Genomic DNA, 22479 nt, shown 5'->3' on the forward strand with positions numbered 1-22479 from the left:
CATCATTGTACAGCTGCATCTTCCTTGGTAATGCTTATCTATTTCTTTGATGTTCTGAAGGAATCTCTTAACCAACAGCATGCAAATTCTGAGGAAAGTAGTGAAAATGTGAAAATAGGGAATGAATGAATGTAGGAAATGAACCTTCAGATTCATGGAACAGCATAAATTTTGATGCTTCTGCAGCATAACCTCAATGAGAAACATGAAATTCAGATCATTCTTGTTGCTCAAAAACTTGCTTACTGTGCCTTTAAAGGTGACCTAGGCTTCTTTTTCAGTAGCTTCCATTTCTTTCTTTGCAAAGTTTTCCAGTGCATGGATCTGTAAAGACAACCTCTTTTAGTTTTACAGTTGATAAGACCGGCAGTTTGTTACAAATGTACTGGGAACATTTACCATCTTTTGGCAAGGCTTTTGCAGACTGCTTCATCAAGCGTAATTTAATATGTAGAGGTGGAAAGAGATCTAATGTTGACTGATGAGAGGTTTTTGAAGCACATTTTTTACTTTAGGTTCCAATAAAGCATGTTGTGATCAATCTTTCTGTTTCCTATGGTTTCCCTGTCTGTGCTATCCCTCTCACATAAGAAACAAGGAAACTTTGTTTACCCACCTTCCTATCCAAGGATCATCAGTACTAATTTGAGATCACTACACATGAGCTGCTTATAATCATCATACTTAGTTTTCTGGAGAAGAAATTGTACATTTTCATACTCTTCTTTTAAGTGTTCTGAATGCCCTGTGGGTGTTGAGACATACCTGTTTCCATTGTGAAGCAGGACAACTTTTAAGGCTTGGTTTTGACAAAATGTTGAATAGTCTCCAATCAGTACTTTTAAATGGAATGTTTAATGTCTTAAAAAGTCCACACACATAATTGCAGAATATTAAGACTCCTTCTTTTGAAAAGTTTGCAATAAATTTTTTTTGTATGTACCTGAACCAAGAAAACGAAGTGCCAGCTGTGAGCAAATTCTTATCTTTAAGACATGAACCAAGCGATACTGAAGCATCTTTGGTTGGATGTAAGCCACGAATGAAATTGTTCATTTCAGTTTGTGTATATGGTTGTGATGCAGATTGCCAGGTTCATACTCCTCTTTGATACCTTCAATGCCTTCACTTGATTCAAATTCTGAACCATCTGATCCAGCTAAATGTTCTGTTTGTATAGACACTTTTGTGTCTGAATCGTGAGGGACAGACTGTAAAGTCAGTAGCAGATCTGGATAGATAGTGTTCTTTTTATTCTTTACATGAAGCCAGGGACACTGGTTGAGCAAATGTAACAATCATTACTATGATTTTGTGGCTCTCGAAAGACCATTAGAATGCCAAATCTGCAAGCATGTTGTTCACCCTTTGATGACCATCCCAGTCCCTCAACACATGTGTAGCAAACATAATGGGGTGCCCAATTTTTGTCTTGATCTCCTACTTTTATACTGAAATACACATTGTACACTTGCTGCATGAATGATGTGATATATCTTTTTTTTGCGGTGACAGTATTAACTCACCACAAATGTAACAAAAGTGTATATCCTTGAACACAAACAATTATGATTGTGGAGGACACATACAAATGGTTGTGCCAACACTGACAGTTGAGATGTACAAACATTTAATGACAAAAGTGCTACCATCTGTCAGTTTATGTTGTCAATGATTCATTTTCATCATAAACTGACAGATGGGAACATTTCCTATGTATTTAAATCTGTCTGTATGTCTTATATTTGTGATTTTTTCCCGAAATACACCAAATTCTGACAAATAGCGATTCGCAAAAAATTCTGATGTTATGGGAAAAAACTAAAGTCGTTTTTTAATTCAATGCACAAACATACATAGCAATCCATCATCAAAACTTTGAAAACTTGATACAGCTAAAAAAATGCAAGCCTGTGTTACCAATGACTTACATTCTTCTTCTACCTTGCATGCAGTTAGACTGTTATCTACATTCTCAAGAATATCATTCATTAATGGCAAACATTGTGTCTCAACATCATGTGCATTAAATTTTATATGAAGAGTCTCTTTAAATGCCCCCAGATTCTGAACCTCAGCAACGTGCATGTTTTGCAGTGAAAATCTTTTCATTGACATCATTTGAACAAGTTAGACCTACTTCTTTCATCTTAGGCTGACAAGAATTAACAGAAACTTCCATTGCCTTATTAGTATTGTTTTCAATTTCCTCTTTTCTATCTTCACATTCTTTACTAACAATATTTATTTTTACATTGATTTCTTTAGTCATCTTTTATAACTTATTTTCAAGACAGGCTTTCAGTGGCTCTATCATTTTGTCAAAATTTTTAAATTCTTGTTTAAGGTCACTATTATTTTTGTCCATTTTTGTATTTAAATTACTAATGTCTCTTTTAAGTTTGCTGTCAAAGTCATTAACCATTGTTTCATTCATTCTGCATAATGCTTTCAACAGCCACACATAACTGTCATTATTTCCTCATCCGTGTCTTAAATATCTTGCTAATTGTACTGTTTGATTTTCCTCATAAAATTTATGTTTAACGTTAATTCCTCCCCTCTTTTCAGAACTATCTTCTGTACCCACTATATCGCAGTACAGTATTTTATATTTCATCAATCCCCTGGCTGTCATTTACTTCCTCAGAGCTGAGTCTACTCTGATTTAAAACTGCTATATTTCCAAGCTTCACTTTTAATTTCTACTAACTGTCTCTCAACATCAAACACACTGTCTTTCACATTCCTGTCACTCATTTTTACAAAATAGTAAATAGCACTTGAAAATAGAAACACTTTATCCTATGGTGTCTTTCAAACAGGCCACTGTTGTTGCTGACATGTCACAGAAGGACATTTTCTGCATTGTCACAACCAATTGCATCTACTACATCTGAATGCCCAGCTGACTCCTCATTGACTGCTACCCAATTTGAGATGACATCATTCTTGTTGCCCTCCTATTGGCTCGAACTTTTTCCCAAAGATGGCAGCTGCTTCCTGTCTCCATTAGTCAACTTCTAATTTCATCCCCACTGCTCAACAGAGGGAAGATACAGCTCTGCTGAAAACAATAAAATCCTTCAAGGAGGAAGAACTGACCAAAGGGAAATTTGAAGTAATAAACAGAAAATTTTGTAAGAGAAACTATGATCCCATGGGGTGGATGTGGTTGCTTTTGCACCTCATCTATGGCCAGCTCTCCTGAAGTACTTCCATGATTTGAGGCAAAGGAATCATTGGCCAGGTCTCTGTCAATCTGTTACAGACTATGTGAGCCACTTTAAGGATTGCTAATGTTAGAAACACATGCTGCAATTACCTCCAGGCAATGCAGTACTAATCCTGTCTGCAGCAGTATTGTTCTGCCTAACTGGAATTGACCTGTTGGGGAGATTGTGTTGGTACTAACCTTGTTTGAGCCTCATCTTCTTAGTGGTTTCTCTAGTTCATCAATTTGAAGCTGAAAATCCTTTGTGGGTATTGAACGATGTTAAACAGTAATGGACACACCACTGATTGTTTTTAGATTCACTTATTTCACACATTTATTAAATTCACATTGATTAATTAGGAGGATGACCAGGTTCTTAATTCTGCTGTTTACACAACACATTCGGTGTCAGTTTCCATGACAATATTGTAATAAAACTCCTCATATCACAAATCACAATTTGCACAGCACAGTTAGTTGATCACAGTTTGTTAATAATATCACTGTATATATTCACCGAGGCACAAGTTGAAGAAAAAAAAAAATTAAAAAAAAAATGCAGTGTGTGGTCTGGTAAACACAGTTAATGCTTACAGCAACCACAAAAGTTCACACAGGTATTTCACTAAGAAATATTGTTAATGAATGAAATGATGTAGTCAAGTGATTTGTTCCAGATGTAATGGTTAACAGACTTTTATACATTTTTTGCAGCACTTAATCTGGGTGAGCAAGACTTGTATTGCCATGTTAGCAGAGTACCTTTTAGGCACAGACTTCTGTACATAATTGCAAATACCAACATGGAGATGCTAGTGAACTTTACTATATTATGTGAGCCAAGTGGTTACCAGGACAGACTGATGATTTTTAGTGGGGAGGGGTATTTCTCAACTGATGTAAAGTATTTTTAGATTTTGAAACTATATATTTGTTGAAAAAACTGTATGCTTGAAATTTACTAGAATAGATGAGCTATGTGTTCCAACAGTTACTTGGTTTACATGATGAGTAGCTAGTAAAGAACAAAAGGTTACAAGACTACTTTATATGTCTTTGCTGGGAATTACCTGTTTACAAATAAAGTTTCCATATTGTAAATTACAATAACTTATCTAAATTCTTACTTAGTGGCTTCATTTATTAATGATGGGTGTCTTTTGGTCCAGAAAAATTATGGCTACAGAAGTATAATTTGGCAAATAAACAAGCATAATGGCACAAAAAGCAACTGTATTATTGGGTGTATACCAACAGTACTACTAATTATCTATTAAGTTAATTAGTTTGTGGAAAATTAAAACATGTTATTGTAAGGCCTGCAGTCATAGGTTTCCAATGGTACCTGCCAATATTCTCACAGCTCATTCTTGAGTTTGTGCGTGGCGTACACAGGGCCCCGAGCTAAAGTGGCCCCTTCTTCCTTCCCAGGCTGCATTCGCTTCCCTGTGCCCCTCCCTCCTGTCCTCGCTCCTTTCTCCCTGCCCCCTCCTTCCTCTTTTTCAGTGTCTTCACTTACATCAGCCTGGCTATCTGCCTGGTTTTGGTACCCCTTACCAATTTGTTCCTCTTGTTTTCTTTTTTTCCCCCCCCTTTGGTGTTTGAGCTCCTGTTGTAAATTTTGCCTCCATAGTGTGAGCCAACTGGGAAAGAACACCTTACTTAACATCCTTGGTGTGTGGCGTTACTGCCTCTTCTATCTTTTACTTGATACCATTGACCTTTTCACGTTGTATAGCAGGAATGGTAGCCAATCTGTGTAGTGGGGTCATTATGTACTCTTGTGGTTTAGCCCCCTGTCAACACAGGGATCACATTTCTGATGCATGAGCTGCTACCTTACCGTGTATGCCTAGGGGTGGGAGCGTCGTAACTCCCAACTATGGCTGCTGTGTCGACAGCCCTTGCTGTGGAATGAGTGTTGTCAACAGGGAGAGTTCCTGATCAGACCGGATTGTATCTGGACAGAGGCTTTGCATATGAAATGTATTAAGCTCCAAAAATTTGGCTGTTCTTTTAGGGCCATTTCTTTAGTTGGGGCTGGACCCTTTAATGCTGCTTACAGCATAGTGATGTTAACATCCCTGGCTACCCTCTGGGCAGAGAGCCAGCCTCACCAGCTTGGGGTGAAACACTCTCCCCACTACCTGGTCTGCACCAGGACTGACAGGGATACTTTCACCACCACCAAGCCATTATTTTTTGTAGAAACTATCAGTGATAAGTTTGGTGAATTGGACACTCTGAGTAGGACAGACTCAGGTTTGCTGTTGATCAAAACTTCTTTGCCACTCATTGTCACCTATCCTCCGCTGGTCTTATAACTTTTAAATGCCTTTGCTCTCCAAAGCCCATTACCTAATCAGAGCAAGTGGGTGTATCGGGAATGCTTTGTCTCCTCCCTAGGTTCTTCTATCCGTTCCTCACAGGTGTGGGCCATGCTCCACAGCCTTGAAGGCTGCCAATGGCCATCTTCCATCCTGGGCCTTGTCCTCCTGAGTGGCATTTTTGTATGATCCATCAGGCCTTGTAGAACATGTTGAGCTCCAATTTTATAAAGGCTTCAGTGGAAGCCTCATATCTGGCTACCTTCCTCCTCCAGAAACAGTGGGCCAAAGTTTTCCCACCTATGGTTTACCCCTTGTCAGGCAGAATCCTACAGGGAACCTTTTAGCCTTCTCTTCTTCCCATAATTCAGCCCTCAGTCCCTATTCCACCCACAACCAATTGCTTCGACACTTCAGTCCTTCCCAACAACGGCATCTCGTCTGGGTGTTTAACTGTATCTGGCTCCAAGGTGTCTTCCCCTCTCAATGGAGGGCAGTATTGTGGTTCCTGCACTTAAGCCTGGTAAGGATCTGTTGTCCCTTGATAGTTACCAATCAGTCTGACCAATATCCCTTGCAAGTTATTTGAACTGATGGTGGCTCATTGACTCTCTCGGTCCTCGAATCTCGGGACCTTTTGTGTCCTTACCAGTGCAGCTTTTGGGAGGGACAGTCTCCAATCAATCATGTGCTTCAGTTGGAAACTGCTGTTTGGCAGGCCTTTTCTGAGTGCTGCCATCTTGTTGCAGTTTTCTTCGATCATTGTAATGCCTACTACACGGCTTGCACTGTCACCTGTTACTTGCACTTCAAGTTTTAAGTGTCCTTCTATTCCTCATCTCTATTAATTGACTCATGGCTTCCGTCGGACTGTTGGTCAACCCTGCTCTGTATGTGAATGATTCCTGCATCTGGACTAGTTCCCACTCTATGGCTACTGCGCAATGACAGCTTCAGGGTGTCATCCAATGCACTTCTGTATGGACTGTTACACATAGGTTTCAATTATCATCCCTTAAATCGCAGGTGGCACATTTCTGTGACCATACTATGGTCCATCCTGATCTGGAGCTGTACCTCGATGCTCAACGCCTGACCATGGTCCCCCTGTTCCATATCTTGGGTCTTCTTTTTATTTTTTGTTTTGACAACAAGCGTACTTGGTTGCCCAAATCTGCCTTCGGATGATTGGCTGATTCCATAAACCCACTCTCCTTTGCTTCCTTGCCCACACCTTTCGGGGTACGAATCGTTCATCTCTCCTCCGCCTTTATCAGACCTTGGTTCTGACCCATCTGGACAATGGTTGTCACGTTTATGGCTCAGCTGTCCCTTACACACTGCTCCTCTTCGACCTGGTCTATCATCATGGTATCTGTTTGGCCATCAGTACCTTTCACACTAACCCTGTTGATAGTCTTGTGGTTGACGCTGAAATCCCCACATCACCCCCCCCCACCTTTCATCCCTCCCTTTTCTTCCTTTGTTTCCATGGTCTCACCTCCACATTTACTATGCTGTCATTACTTGCACTTTCCCAGCTCACCCCTCCTGTTCGATTCTTTTCGTGGCTCCGGGACATTGTCCCCATCCTCTCTCTGGGGGAGTTTGCTGGTTGGACTTCTTCCTCCTCGTCCTGTTCCCCACGTTCTTTTCGAATCTCCTGCCCCATCCCGTGGTTAGTTCCTTGGCCCCAGGTTCAGATGGATCTCTCTCAGGGTCCAAAAGCCTTCATTGCTCTGATGGCATTCCATTATTTGTTCCAGCAGCTTTTATGGAAGTTATGGAATGTTATTGTTTTTTTTACACCAATAACTCTAAATCCCCCAATCACATGGGATATGCCTTCACGATTTCTGTTGGCAAAGAGCACCATCTCTTGCTTGCCAAGTGTGGGGTGTTTACTCTGGGCCCTTTGATTTATTAAACAGTTCTCCCTCACCTGAGTGGTGTTATGTACAGACTCGTTGAGTGGCCTTCAGGCTATCACCTAGTGTTTATCTCGCCCTCCTTGGTCTCTGCTAATGATGACCATCTTGCCTATCTTGCTGGTGGTCCATATTTTGCTGGTCTCCCTCACCTTTTGGCCCTTCATACTAAATATGCCCTCCTACTCTCCTTGTCACAGGTGTTAGTGGATGAACATTGCATTGTTACACCCATTCTCTTCACTAAAATGGTTTGTTCTACCAGGTTTATATTCCTTCTGGAATTGGAGTCCCTCAGTTAGTGTTGCCATTGGTTTCGTAGGCCTGCTTTTTTTTTGGTCTTTTGTGCTGTTTTGTTCCCCTCTTTCTTATACCTTCCTCCTCTGGTGTTGTCGCCAGTGTGTCACGATCATGATATGGTGTGGGGTTTCGGAAGGGTTGCTGGTGGTGGTGCCTGTCCCCTGTAGCACATTGCTCCTCTGAGACACACCCACCCTGCTCTGCTCCTCCTCCCTACCCCCACCCACCTACAACACAGCAAAGCAAGACATTACAGTCTTCACATGGTTCTTTCTGTTGCACGATTGCAAGGCTGAAATGACAGTGCTTACACTGTTCCCATTTCAACTGGATGATGCTGAGGATGACTATGTGAAACACATCATCTCCAGAGCCAAAGAAGCAAGACATCTGGCTCAGGTACAGAACCTCGACACCCAGGAGAAGGACCAAGAGCACTGCAATGCCAAGCACCAACCAATGAAATGCAGCCCTGAGGACTTGGCACACACATGCCTGTGTGTGGAAAATAGGACTATTGGAAAAGTTCCTGAAGTGTTACTTTGGACTGAATTGTAGCCTTCTTCACTTGTTGGACATCACATATGAAGTCTAGGATTGTGACCCTTCTCCAAGAAGACAAAAGCACAGAGATATCATCCATGTCTTCCGTATGAAGCCCTCCTATTGCCCAGATCAGTGATGGGAGGTTTAAGGAAACTGAAATACCATGTGATGATTGCAAAGTTTCAACAGAAGGGGCTGTCTCCAATACTCATTGAAATGAAGTGGATGTAGCAACATGACCAGAACACGAGAATCCATCAGTGCCACACTAAAGAAGATTATTGGTGAGCTCTAGATTCATGATGCTGTAGTCAGCACCAATCAGAACTTTAAAACATCAGGTTACTGTTTCTCCAGAAGAGTGAGCAATGCCTTGAGTTGTAGTGCATGTAATGTGGTGTAGTAGTTAGTGTCACTGGTTGGCATGCTGTAGGTCACCAGTTCAAACATTGAGCAAGTTGGCGCAGTGGTTAGCACACTGGACTGGCATTCGGGAGGACAACGGTTCGATCCCACATCTGACAATCCTGATTTAGGTTTTCTGTGATTTCCCTAAATCGCTCCAGGCAAATGCCAGGATGGTTCCTTTGAAAGGGCATGGCCAACTTCCTTCCCCATCCTTCCCTCATCTGATGCGACTGATGACCTCGCCATCGGTCTCTTCCCCCAAAACAACCCAACCAGTTCAAACCAGGCCACTGACAGTTATATTTAATGTTTATAAAAATACCAGCATTCTGGAATATTCAATGTTTGTGTAAATAGCTGCACTCTCTGTCCAGGAGTTCAGTTCTGTTCTGGCTGTATGTTGGTGTTCTTAGTGAACTTGCTTTCAGTGCTGAGTGTTTTACTTCATTGACAACCCAGCTTTCAGATTTGGACTTTAGTGTGGTGACAACATGACAGTATCATATTTGGACTTACTTTGAATAACTGGCAGTGTGAGGAATACCATAAATGTGCATTGCTAATGTAATTATTACTAGTGAAAGTTACAGAAGATAGATTGAAATATCATCTGTTTGCAATAGAACTTCTGGAAATGAAGTTTGATACATACATGTATCCAAAACCTTTATGGTTAAAACTGTACAGATGGTAGAAGATCTTAAACTAACAAAGGAAGGCTGGAACATTTGTATCATGGATTTTCTTCAAACTTTGTACACTTTTAATAGTCCATTAGGACAACATAATGTGCAAGTAGGTGATTTTGCAATAATCACAAGAGAAGTTTTATACGTCAGTAATGCACCAGTGTTTTGCAACCATCAACATGAGCTGGCAGTTGTCACATGGTTAGCATTTAAACTCCACAATTGGTAGATCATGGAATCATGCTCATGTTTCTCTCTCTGTCCCCCCACTCTCTCCCCCCCTCCCTCCCCACCCCCTCCCCTCTCTCTCCCTCTGCCTCTCCCTCTCCCCCAACACCAGTCATATTATTTCATATATATTACATATGAAAGGTAATATGGTAAAAAGTTACATGTATTTACATGAACTTTTAGTGAACTTCCAATGTTATTTAGCTGTTTACACATTTTTATTGTTACAACTAATGTTATGCAGTTTTATTTCTGTAGGCAAGTTAAAGACTTCATCAAGTGTCTTCAAACTTGTTCATGTTTCATTGACAACAAACAAGAAATTGCTTCTTGTGAAGATGCTATTAAAATACATTCAATACATTCAGAAATTTAATAAAATTTTATGCAAATATACCTGGCTTTTCATCGTATTATCTTTCAGTTATAATATGTATGAAAGACTATGACTAGTGTTGAGAAAAATATAAATTAAAAAAAAAAAAAAGAAATACATGAGCAGGACACAATCCAGCGATCCACCAATTATGGAGCATGCACGCTAACCACATGACTGCCCCTATCTCGTTCTCAGGGCTACAATGCAGCAGTACATCACTGATGCATAAAACTTCTCTTGTGATTTTCTCAAAATTGCCTGAGTAATAAATACACCTTACTATTTGCACATTATGTTATCCTAATTGACTACTGAAAGCATATAAAGTTTGAAGTAAATCTGTGACCCAAACGTTGTAGCACCCCATCTACGTTCTTTGAGGTAAAGATCCAATTCTTGGAAAGAAGTATATAGTTTTTATTGACATAAACAACTTATATCTTATAAAAAAAAACACCTTAACATTCATATCAACTGTTCGAAAACGTGATGACCGATCTCAGAACATGCTTTACAATGGCACATAAAATTTTATAGCACTCTCAGATATCATTATTTTCTGTCATGCAGTGAGACTCCGTAAGCAAAATCTCTATTGTTGACACATCACAGATGGTAGTGTATTGTTTTCCAGGCTAATATCACCATTGCTGATGGATAAACATAAACAAATTATAAACACATGCTTACTGAATTTTGGATCGTGTGCCACCTTATTGACCCCTATGATTTGGAACACCATGTAGATGGCAGTATGATTAACATTTCATAGAATTTGTGAAATTAATATGGCACATCTTCTATCACACTATGTTTATTATTTTCATAAACAGTCTAATTTATGTATCTTTGTTCATTATATTTATTTTATTTTATTATTCCATATGATGCCTCTAATATCACTATACTTTATGGAACATCCCATTACATTCAGTGAATAGTTATTACATACACTGCCTCTTAGCTTCATCATCATCATCATTATTATTATTATTATTATTATTATTATTATTAATAATACTGATGACATTTGAGTGTACATAACATCTTTATTTGAAATTCCTAATAAATAGGGGAAAGAAAAATAATTTTGATGTTATTTTCTGATAGGTTTTTTTTTTTTTTTTTTTTTTTTTTTTTTTTTTTTTTTTTTTTTTTGCAGGTCTGTCATCTTTCATTGTTTTTCAGTGTTTCATTGTCAATTAAAATACATCTATCAGTTGTATTATATTTATTAGATATTACTCATCTCATTTACTTACATTATTGGAAAGAAAAAACACCATTTACCATAACGCTGTTAAATCAGTCCTTCATCTTCCTCAGCATTTGTCCAGCAATTTAGCAGGGTCCACACTTTCGGCTCTCTCTCTCTCTCTCTCTCTCTCTCTCTCTCTCTCTCTCTCTCTCTCTCTCACACACCCCCCCCCCCTCCCTCCCTCTCCTGCTCTCTCCATCTCTACCTCTACCTCTCTACCACTCCCTCTATCTCTCTCTCTCCCTCCCTCCATCTCTCTCTCTCTCTCCCTCCCTCCCTCCACTTGACGCGATCTTGTGCTTGGTCAGGATAGAGACCCACATCTGTGGGAGGTTTATATGGTGATGCACAGACTGTTCCATTGAGATCAAGCAAATTTGAATCATGAAGAACAAAGATACAGTTCATCTCCCTGCAAAAAACCAAATGTTTTAAGGGAAATGGAGGCCCCAGTGCTCAAAGACAGGTGTATCATAATTGAGATGGTAGCGAAAAAAGTGAAAATGAGTCACAGATCAGTTTTCAGTTTCTTGCATGAGACATTGATTGTAAGAAAGGTTGTCATTAGCTAGTTGTCACAACTGCTCACATACATTCAAAAAGCCTGCCGAACCAGGGCAGCAGTAGAAATCGTGCAACTGTGTCAGGCCAATCCAGATGACTTCTTTAGCTGTCTAAACACCATGGATGAGTGGTGGGTGTATCACTATGGCACTGAGACAGAGTATCAAAGCAAGCAGTGCAAACATGTTGTTTCAAAATTGTCAAAAGAAAGATTATCAGTGGGCAAGGTGGTGCTAAGCATTTCTTGGGACTGTCATAGTTTGGTGCTAACAGACAATGCTTGTAAAGGATAATCATCCCAGTAAAATACTGCCGAAATCTCCTGATAAGATTACAGAAGGCTCTCAAAGAGGCAGTGTCGTGGGAAGCAGCCTGAGGTGAGGCGTTTACTTCATGACAGTGCTCCAGCTCATTCTGCACATAACACACTCACTCATGCAACTTCTTTTGGTTTAACTTATTTTGGATATTTTTCCTTTCATCCCTTTTCCCCAGTTCATGTTCCCCTATTATTTGTCCTACTCTTCCTTTCCCTACCATTTGATTCCAGTTCCCCGTAACAATTAAATGTTTGTTTCCCTTAACTATCTGAATACTTTTTTTTTTCTCTCATCATACATTCTTTCAACCTCTTCATTTGCTTGCCTAATAGCTATATAAAGTTGTACTACTGTGGTAGGTATTGGATTTATCTATCTTGGGTGTGATAACTCATTCATTATACTGTACATAGTAGTTCACCTGCATTCATATTTTTTATTTATTGCTAGACCTACTTGTGCATTACCCCTATTTGATTCTGAGTTGATAACTCCGTACTCACCTGATCACAAATTCTGTTCTTCCTGGCACCACACTTCACTGATCCCACTATATTTGACTTCAACTTATCCTTTCCTTTTTTGTGTTGTCTAAGCTCGCAGCTTGATTTGGTACCTAACATTTTATGTTCTGACCTGTGAAACATCTGTTTTCTTTCTCCTAATGACAACATTCTCCTGGGTTGACATAAACATTTTCTGTGTATAGTGCCACGTCATAATGTATAAAACTACTGCTGCTAGAGAAAAACCAATGTTTCAGCCATGGTTGAAGTGGCATTCTTGTGGGTCTACTGGTGCATTTTAGCTGTGCTGTGTCCTTTATAGTTTGTTGTTACTGTTCACTGCCTATGCCATTACATCATAATTTTAAAAAGATAGTTTGTTTCATTGGTCAGTTAAGGAAGAAGGAGAGGGAACTTTATTTTAATAGGTTATTGCAGTGGAGGGAGACCGTAATCTCTGTTATCTATTGGCTCTTGTGTTATGTGCCATGATTGGTGGCCACCATCGAGTGAGAAGTGGGCTCCTGTTTACCAAATGCTGGACATCAGCTGTGCGGCATCAGTACTCACCAGTAGTGCTCATGCCTTGTGTTGACAGTGCGGTCTGTTGGGCTCTGATTGCTGGCAGCGAAGATGGGGAAAGTCTGAGTCCATTCTCTCTATTCATGTCCTTAGGGTGGTTAAGTATTTCGATGGCCTCTCTTATTTTGCATTTTGTCATAATTAGCTGCTTGGCCAACTCACAGGCTTCACTGAATTTTATTTCTTTTCTGCAATCTTGCTGATGTTCTGCCACTGCAGATTTGTTGTGTTGCCCTAGACGAATATAGCGCTCGTCTTCCCGAATGTGTGTTGCTATTGGCCTGCCAGTCACACTGATGTATGCCTCTCCACATTCGCATTCCAACTTGTACACGCCTGCAGTGTGTAATGCATCCATCTTGTCCTTAGTGAAGCCTAGCACGTCCTGGATACTGCGACCATTATAGAAGGCAGGCTGCACCCCAACCCGGCAAAGGTGTTTGTCTATTCAGTCAGTAACATTTTTCACATAAGGTAAGCCCACTGGTGGCTGCAGTTGTCTATTTCTTGCTTATATTGCTTACTTGTATTCGTCGACAAGGCTGTGTGGAGCAACTTATGGGGCTGTAGCCATTGACTAGAAACGTTGTGCATAGCCTTTTAAGCTCAGGTGTTATGTTTTGAGCATCACTTGGGCACTGCACATGAATTGCCAAAGAATAGATGACAGAGTTCTTCTGTGCTGGTGGTGGTAGGACTGGGCGTGCAGATAACTGTCTGTATGTGTAGGCTTGCAATATACTCGGTGCCCCAGTGTGCCCTCCGTTGTCCTGTATACTTCAGTGTCTAGAAATGGAATTGCACCATTCTTCTCTCCTTCAATCGTGAACTGTATCTTCCTGTGCTTGTTGTTCAAATATTTGTGAAACTCGTGTAGTTCCAATTCACCATGAGGCCATATAGCGAACGTGTCATCCATGTATCTGAACCAGCAACGTGGGCGTAAAGGAGCTGAACCAAGGGCCAGCTTCGCCATCTGTCTGCTCGTAGTATTTTCCTTGCCTTTTGAAGTACATTGAAGTCAGGCACAACTCAACCAGGTCACATATGTCTGGGGAACATTCTCCTGAAGGATGAGGATAGTTTCATCTACTGGCACGTTTGTAAATAGTGACTTCACATCAAAGCTGTCCATCATGTCCATAGGTAAAATTGTTTCTCCCTTTAGGTGTTCTATAAAGTGCATTGAGTTCTTCACATACGAGCCTGTTTGCCAACTAGACCGCATTGTCAACACGAGGCACGAGCACTACCGGCAAGTAACTGTCACCACACGGCCGACGTCCAGCATTTGGTAAACAGGAGCCAACTTCTCATTCGATGTTGACCGCGAATCATGGTGCATAACACAAGAGCAAATAGACAACAGAGGCTACGCTCTCCCTCCAACACAATAACCTATTAAAATAAAGTTCTCTCTCCTTGTTCCTTAACTGACCCATCAAATGAACTATCTTTTTAAAATTATGATGTAATGGCATAGGCAGTGAACAGTAACAACAAAATATAAGAGACACTGCATAGCTAGAACACACCAGTAGACCCAGAAGAAGGTCGCTTCAACTGGAGACAAAACATTGGTTTCTCTCAAGCAGCAGTAGTTTTATAGAGTATGACATGGTACTATACCCAGAAAACTTTGGTTCAAATGGCTCTGAGCACTATGGGACTCAACATCTTAGGTCATAAGTCCCCTAGAACTTAGAACTACTTAAACCTAACTAACCTAAGGACATCACACACACCCATGCCCGAGGCAGGATTCGAGCCTGCGACCGTAGCAGCCTCGCGGGTCCGGACTGCAGCGCCAGAACCACACGGCCACCGCGGCCGGCAGAAAACTTTTATGCCGACTGCCTCTGGTCATGGAAGCCTACACAATTATATCCTCCTGGGTGTTCAACATCTGGAGATTTGAAAGAGAAATATTTTATTTCCAGAATATTTCACTGAAGAGGATGCTTTCATTATTAAGCCTCACAATACAGATGCATGCCCCCTAGAAATACAATGTCTGTAGCTTCCCCTTGCTTTTATCCATTTGCAGTACCAATATAGTGAGGCAATACTGACTACTGTTACAATGCCACATCTGACAATCCCACAGGCCTGTGCTACTTCTGGAAAGCCCACACTACCTATTCAAGAACCATATGTTCGTTTTCTACTGCAGGTAACTATCTTTTCAGTTAGTTTCTGATAAGTTTAATTTATATAATTGTGCTTCTATCCATGGAGGTAGTTTAGTGTACTGTCTTATACATAAGATCACTTAAAAATTGTCTAAAAGGTAGAAACCAGTCCTGAACCATTAAACTAAATACAGAAAAAGTGGAAATAATAGCTTCTTTTAACCACATGTTAGTTTGGCCTTTCAACAGATACCTCTCCAATGTGCTTGCACCATCTGTATTGTTGAAGCATGATTGGCACACCACCATGGCAAGATCAATTGTTTTGTGGGGGTAATCTGTGCAATTGCAATGACCTCTGTGTCCAGATGGATAAGTGGTTAGAGCATCTGCCTAGCAAGCAAGAGACCTGGGTTCAAATCCTGGTCTGGCACAAAATTTTCAGCTTTTCCCATTGGTTTAAATCAATGCCCACTTGACATTAATGTCTATAATTCCTTTTTGTCTTAAAAGGCTATAGTGAAACGAATGGTGTTCCGAGCATTGTAGTGTGCTCTACATACATCACAGAATGATAAAATGTTGTAGGTATGTTCATTAATCAGTGCACTCAAGGAGTGTGCTGGAGAAAATAGTAGTTCCAATTTTTGACTTTTTGACATGGAGTGAAAATATGGCACTGTAAGTAGCCAGAATGTGAAATGTTTCCTGTTTTGATGTCTGCATGCTGTTTGTTGCTTGGTGATGCATGTTGATTTCTTTTGTGAAGTGAATATTGGTGTAAAGGTTTAAGAAGGTTGAAGCATTCCTCAAGATACACTATGGCTGTTGAGAAGAAAACCCGTGCACTGCTGTTAAAGTTGTTGTATCAGAATGGCAGCAGTAGCAGTGATGCATTCTGAGAATATTGCCATCAGGAACGGCTATGAAGAGGTCCCATGTCAATAAATGGTCTAAATAATGCGATCGAGAAATTTGAAGAAACAGGTGAATTTGGTGGTGCAGCAAGGACAGGAAGGCAGCCAATTCTCGTGGCAACTGATGAAGTTGCTGTAGCTATAGCCGACTGTGCAGTGCATTCTGCAGCCAGTGATTTAGCTGTGTCATAGGAATTGTCTGTCCCATGGTCAATTCTTCAGAAGATTTTGTGACACATTTTACACTGGTATCCCTACAAGATACAGAATGTGCACCAAATGTCATTCCAAAATAGGCTGCAATGACGTGACATTGCTCTTTTGTTTTTTGGCACACATGGAAATCAAAGACATGTGGCCAGGGAATATTCTTTGGATGGCTGAGGCATATTTTTTCGAAATAGCTCATGTGTGAATGCCAGATATCGGTGTCTAATGGGCACGATATCTCATCAAACAACCATGTTGCCATCATCAGATGCACTGATGAACCAGTATGCTGGGAGGAACAGAAGAATCACATTTTACCTTGTATGGTGCCATGAATGCACTGTTGCATATGGGGTTCTACTCCATTATATGATCTGTAGGAACATTCACTTCACTGAGCTTATGTGACTGTGTGGTGTGTTTCCACAATCTCCTTCATTCTCGATCCATTTTTATTTGAAGAAATGACACCTCACAGGCCTGTTAGTGGTTCAATGACATCTTCATCTTATAAGGACCTCCCTGTGTGCAACATTTGAGTCCAGTTTTGCAAGAATACAATTGTGTCCAAACCACTACTTTAATGCCAGAGAGGGCAACACTTCATGTTGGTTTCTAGATGAAAGATTAGCTTCGAGGAACCTTCATAATGACTGCATCACCTCTAGGCAATTTCAAGATTTGTGGCCTTCCAGATCCCTTGACCTAAGTCCATGTGACTCATGGTTGTAAGGTATCTGAAAGATCGTGTCTACCAGGATATATCTGGACTCTCCCTGATCGGAAGGATAGCATATGATGACATATGGCTCTCATTACACCAGACATGCTGTAAGCAACTGCTGATCATACTGTGCTACAGATGCAGAATGTGACTGAGTCAGGTGACCATATTGAACACTTATTGTTGCTTGTGACTATATCGTAGTAAACATGCCAGGACTACCATTATCATGTGTTTGATTGTTCTTCCCCTTTTCCTGCACTCAGCACATTCTGCATGTGTGCAGCTAGTGACAGAAAGTGGCACTATTATTTTTTCAGCGCACTCTGCAAGTGCAGTGATTAATGACCTTACCTCTGATGTTTCTGTGTCCTGTGTTGTACACAGCCCATACTGTAGCATTCAGAACACAGTCAGTTTAATTATAGCCACTGAATATGTCAAATGAAATGCTAATCATACATATATGAGGAATTGGAGTGGCCCCAAAACTGAACACTGTGATACTGCATATTGCTTTCTTCTCAGTCACTAAGATTTTTCTCTCCTTCCCTTTACAATCTTTATCATTGGAAGCAGGTTTTCTAATTATTATGTGATCAAGGAATACTGCATTCATTCTGTTGCTGTAGCAGCACTAAGAAGATGAGTAGTTTAGATATCACTACAAATGGTGTAGAAGCTAAAACACTAAAATATCCCATATATGAGAGGAGTCCATTACAGTTTGACATAGGATTTGCAAATGAGTCAGTGCCACACTTAACCATAATTTACCTCAGATCCACTTTTGGTGATGGCAATGAGCATGGATTTCAGTAGTATTTATTGTGTGAAATGCAACTGCTGATGTTCACATGTTATCAAAAGGGCCACAGATAGAAGTAACCAGGTGGGTAGCTTGTGTCTAGATTTTTTGAAAAACTCAGTGCCAAACTGAAGTCTACTAAGGAAAATATATTCGTATGAGAGATCTTTGCACTTTTGTTACTGGCAGGACTCCACATACTAGTAACCATTCAGATCTTAACAAAATACTTGACTGCTACTGAAACTGGAAGTTAGCCCTCAAGTAAAGAAAAGCAAAATGCACTTCACTAATTGTAAAAACATAGTAGCCTTTCAACGCACAACTGGATAGCTGCTGCACTGTCATGAGACACGTAAAGGCACGGTTTTAGGTAAAGCAAATTGCAGAGATCCATTAATTGGCAGGATACTGGGAAACTAGTTTCTCTACTAAAGGAAATCCCTACACAACACTTGTACAGCCGATATTAAAATTAAAAGGAGACATTGACGATATACAAATGAGGACAGTATAAATGGTCTCACACTTCATTGCCTTATAGGAGAGTGTAACAGAATCATTGAAAGATTCTAGCTGTGGGTGAAGTAAGGTGCATAATGCGTGATATCTAGCAAAACACAACTAAAAACTTCTAAAATCTAATTTTCATCTTCATAAGCTGTGAATATTCTACAATTTTGTACTTATCTCTTCTTAAACAGTGTGAAGATAAATTTCCAACAGGATGGAACATAAAGAGATATAAATGTAGGGAACAGTAAAATGTTTGCAGTAAAAGGTTTGCAGATTTTAGATGTAAATGTAGAGACTTCACCCTAACTCTTTTTGTGGGCATAATGTGTCATCGCATCAGTTATTTGCCATACAGTATAAATCTAATTTCCTGGCTGTGTACAGAAGTTTAATTATGAGGGTAGTCTGATGTAAACCAAACACCTGCCACAGTGGGACCCTGAAGTGGTTCCATTCAAAACTAATCACCGTATACATTAAGACATTAATCCCAATGGAAATGAATTGACCAATTCCTGTTTCGTACAACACTGTCAGCTGCTGATGGATACACAACTGTACCCACTCTTGTACTTCATTGTGTGATTGAAACTACCATACACACATCTTTCTTCGGGTTGCCAAAGGTGTGAAAATCACATGGAGAAAGAGCCAGGCTGTGCAGTGTGTGTTGTGTTTCCCAACCAAATAGCTAAAGCATAGCCTTTGTCCAATTGGCAGTGTGGAGCAGGCATTATTGTGGAACAGGATGATTCCACCCAACAGCATTCTGATAGCCGAAGAACAAATGACAAAGCCAATAGTGGGAATATCTCATATCTTCTCCATCAAAGAAATCAGAAGCTGTTCACACAAGTTCTGGTAAGGTCATGATGACCTCCCTCTTTGACTGCAGGGTTACTCTGGTCATCGAGTTCCTCGAGCGTGGAACCACAATCAATTCACAGTGCTGTGAAGACACTTTGCAGAAACTATGATGTGCCTTAAAGCCAAAATGGTCAGAAATACTGTTGTACAGAACACTCATGTTGTACAATAACCCGCACCCCCACACTGCCAATCAGATGGCTACATTTCAGTGATTTGGTTGCAAAACACTGCAGAATTCTCTGTACAACCTGAATCCTTCACTGTGTAATTTTCACATCTTTGGTGACCTGAAGAAAGAGAACTGCATGGACGTTGGTTTCAGATGGATGAGGAAGTGCAAGGGTGCGTGCAGATGTGGATATGTCTGCAGCTGACCATGTTCTACAAAACAGGAATTGATTGTCTCATCTCCCAGTGGTGTAAATATCTTAAACTGTGTAGTGATTACTTTTGAGTGGAACCATTCCATAGTCCTGTTGTGACAGGTGTTTGGTTTTCATTTGATTGCCCCATGTAGAAGCATGCTGGTAGCCAATTGCCTCCATTGAAGACTGTGTGCAGTTCCTGTAGAGACAGGACATAACTAACGTTATTGGGGCATGCCTCTGCTTTTCATCCAAATTGTAATGGCACCAACAAGTAATAGGGGAATTCATGAAAACTGTCTCCAGGTAATTGAAAGGAAATATGGGAATGGTGCACGCCTATTGTCAGTATTGGTCATGTGGTGAAAATGTGTCCACTTGCTCAGCCTGTTGATCTTGTTATGCAACAACGTGTTGACCAATTTCAGGACAGTAGCCACCATTGTACTGGCAACAGAAATATCAATTTTGCACCCCATGATTTCAGAGACACAATCCTTCTCTTCGAGAATTAAACTGTGGTATCTTGGCTGCTGCATAGCTCTTGCTGCCTATGCATTGCTGGAAAGTTAGGTGCTGGATAAAATTCACTGTAATGCTTACAGAAATCTCTCTCTTTCCACAAGGCTGTGCAGGTTGTGAAGAAAGTAAATTTCTTACCTCATGTAATCTATAAGATGGGGAGAGTTATCAAAAAAGATGTGCAAGGTTATATTTTCCTTCCATTTTATCTCATTGGTAAAGCAGTGTTTAATGTGGGGAACAAGTAGATAGGTATTTGATAACATAATGAGTTCCGAGATCCCCTTTGTGTGAATCATAGTAAAAGTTTATGCAGCCGCAAAGAAGTCAAAAAATACAAAAATCAGAGGATCATGTGGCTACTCTGTGCATGCTGGCTGCTCTAATCACAGCTGGTGGAGCGGCTGCTGTAGTTCATTCAAGTGAAATGTACTTCAGAATTTCAGATGTCTTTCCAGAGTTTCTTGTTATGGTGGTCGGATAGCCATTTCACAGGATATGAAAAACAGATAACTTTTTAAAGAGCATCTGTTAAATTAAATGCTGTATGAAGCAGTGTAATGGATATTAACAGTAAATAAAGTAATATGTTATGTTGCTGGCATTTTGAACATGCTGTAGTACTAGATTTTTGGCTGATGCTGTAAGAGAACTCATTAATATTATTTCCTTGCAGTTAGGAGAGCAGGTGTAAACTGAGAACTTACATTGAAATTTGGCAGCTGACAACTGAATTTCTGCAAGAAATGTACACAATTAACATGCATCAATTTTTTCGAGTTAGAATTGATTTCTCTCTCTCTCTCTCTCTCTCTCTCTCTCTGTGGTGTGTGTGTGTGTGTGTGTGTGTGTGTGTGTGTGTGTGTGTGTGTGTTGTGTTTGGCCGGGGGGGGGGGGGGGGGGGGGGGGCACGGCCAACCTTCTGTGAGGTGGGTTAATTGTTTTATTGTTTTACAGTGCAAGTACTAACATATTTAAAATTATTGTGTGGTCTTAATGATAATTTATTTTGGTTGCATGCACACTAGGGTACTGTTAATTAAATTTATATTTCATCAAATTAAATTAGTAAATTTTTGAGCTTATAAATTTAGGAAGGAAAATGAAGCTGTGAAAGACAGTTAATTAAAATTTATTGTGTACTTGGTCTTTTTACAGGATGGCTGAAACCAATCATTGCAACTTTTTCTTGGAGAAAAAGAACAGATTCTGCAGAATGCTTACCAAAGACGGAAGTGACTATTGTGGTGAACATCAAACATTTGCACCTACTGAAGTAAGTAGTTCACTTATGTGACATAAATGTATTAAATACATTGAAGGAGCAAACTGTGCATGAAGGAAGCAGAGGGATCGTAGATAGACCAAGACATTATATGTTTCTGTTACGTTGTTACTTCAGTTATGCTTAATCATTCTTGGTGTGTATGAGGGCTGTTCAAAAAATAAGATGACTTTTCAAATTGCATGGACAACGTGTATTTGATTATCAATCTTTTCTTTTTGTTATGTTGGTACAGATGTCCTGAACATATGTTCACAGTTTCAAGTGTACAGCATACTTCATTTGTTTTTGACAGGTAGAAAGGTTAGATGTGTTTTAGTATGCTTGACGATTTTTGATCATTAAAAAGAATAGAGCAAAGAATTTGCATAAAATTTTGTGGGAAACACTTGAAATGTTGACATTGGCATACAGTGAGTCTGCTGTAAGTAAAAACAAATGTTTACAAGTGGTACAAGCTCTTCCAAGATAGCCGAGAAGATGCCAATGACAAACCTCACTCTAGGACACCCCAGCACATCAACAACAGATGATAACGTTGAAGCTGTGAAGGAAATTGTTTTGGAAAGTTGTCAGATTACCAGAAGAGAAGTTGCTGAGAATGTTGGCATATTGATCAGCTCGTGTTATGCAATTTCTTCGTATGTTTTGGGCATGTGTCACCGAATTTTGTTCCAAAACTTCTAAATTTTGATCAGAACAACTGTCCCATGAGCATTGCTCAGGAGCTCTCGAACGATGTCAGCGATGATCCTGATTTACTCAAAAGGGTCATAACTGGTGATGAAACATGGGTTTGTGGTTATGATGTTGAAACCAAAGCCCAAGTGTCCCAGTGGAAGCATCCCGGAGAGCCAACACCGAAAAAAGCATGC

The 22479-nt window shown here is 40.1% G+C and overlaps 1 protein-coding gene across 4 annotated transcripts in view; it reads left to right on the top strand.

The window, feature by feature from the left end:
• Positions 1–22479, top strand: part of LOC126470533 (tRNA:m(4)X modification enzyme TRM13 homolog) — a 150494-nt gene that overhangs the window by 51681 nt on the left and 76334 nt on the right. For 2 of the 4 annotated variants that reach the window (XM_050098456.1, XM_050098455.1), the window contains 2 exons: positions 15340–15428; positions 21478–21595. In XM_050098456.1, the coding sequence (XP_049954413.1) occupies positions 15409–15428; positions 21478–21595 (138 nt within the window). In that variant the 5' untranslated portion in view covers positions 15340–15408. The remainder of the gene's footprint in view (positions 1–15339; positions 15429–21477; positions 21596–22479) is intronic. The other 2 variants (XM_050098458.1, XM_050098457.1) reach the window with 1 other exon arrangement.

Source organism: Schistocerca serialis, chromosome 3 (assembly GCF_023864345.2).
Source record: "Schistocerca serialis cubense isolate TAMUIC-IGC-003099 chromosome 3, iqSchSeri2.2, whole genome shotgun sequence".
NCBI classification, from domain to species: domain Eukaryota; kingdom Metazoa; phylum Arthropoda; class Insecta; order Orthoptera; family Acrididae; genus Schistocerca; species Schistocerca serialis.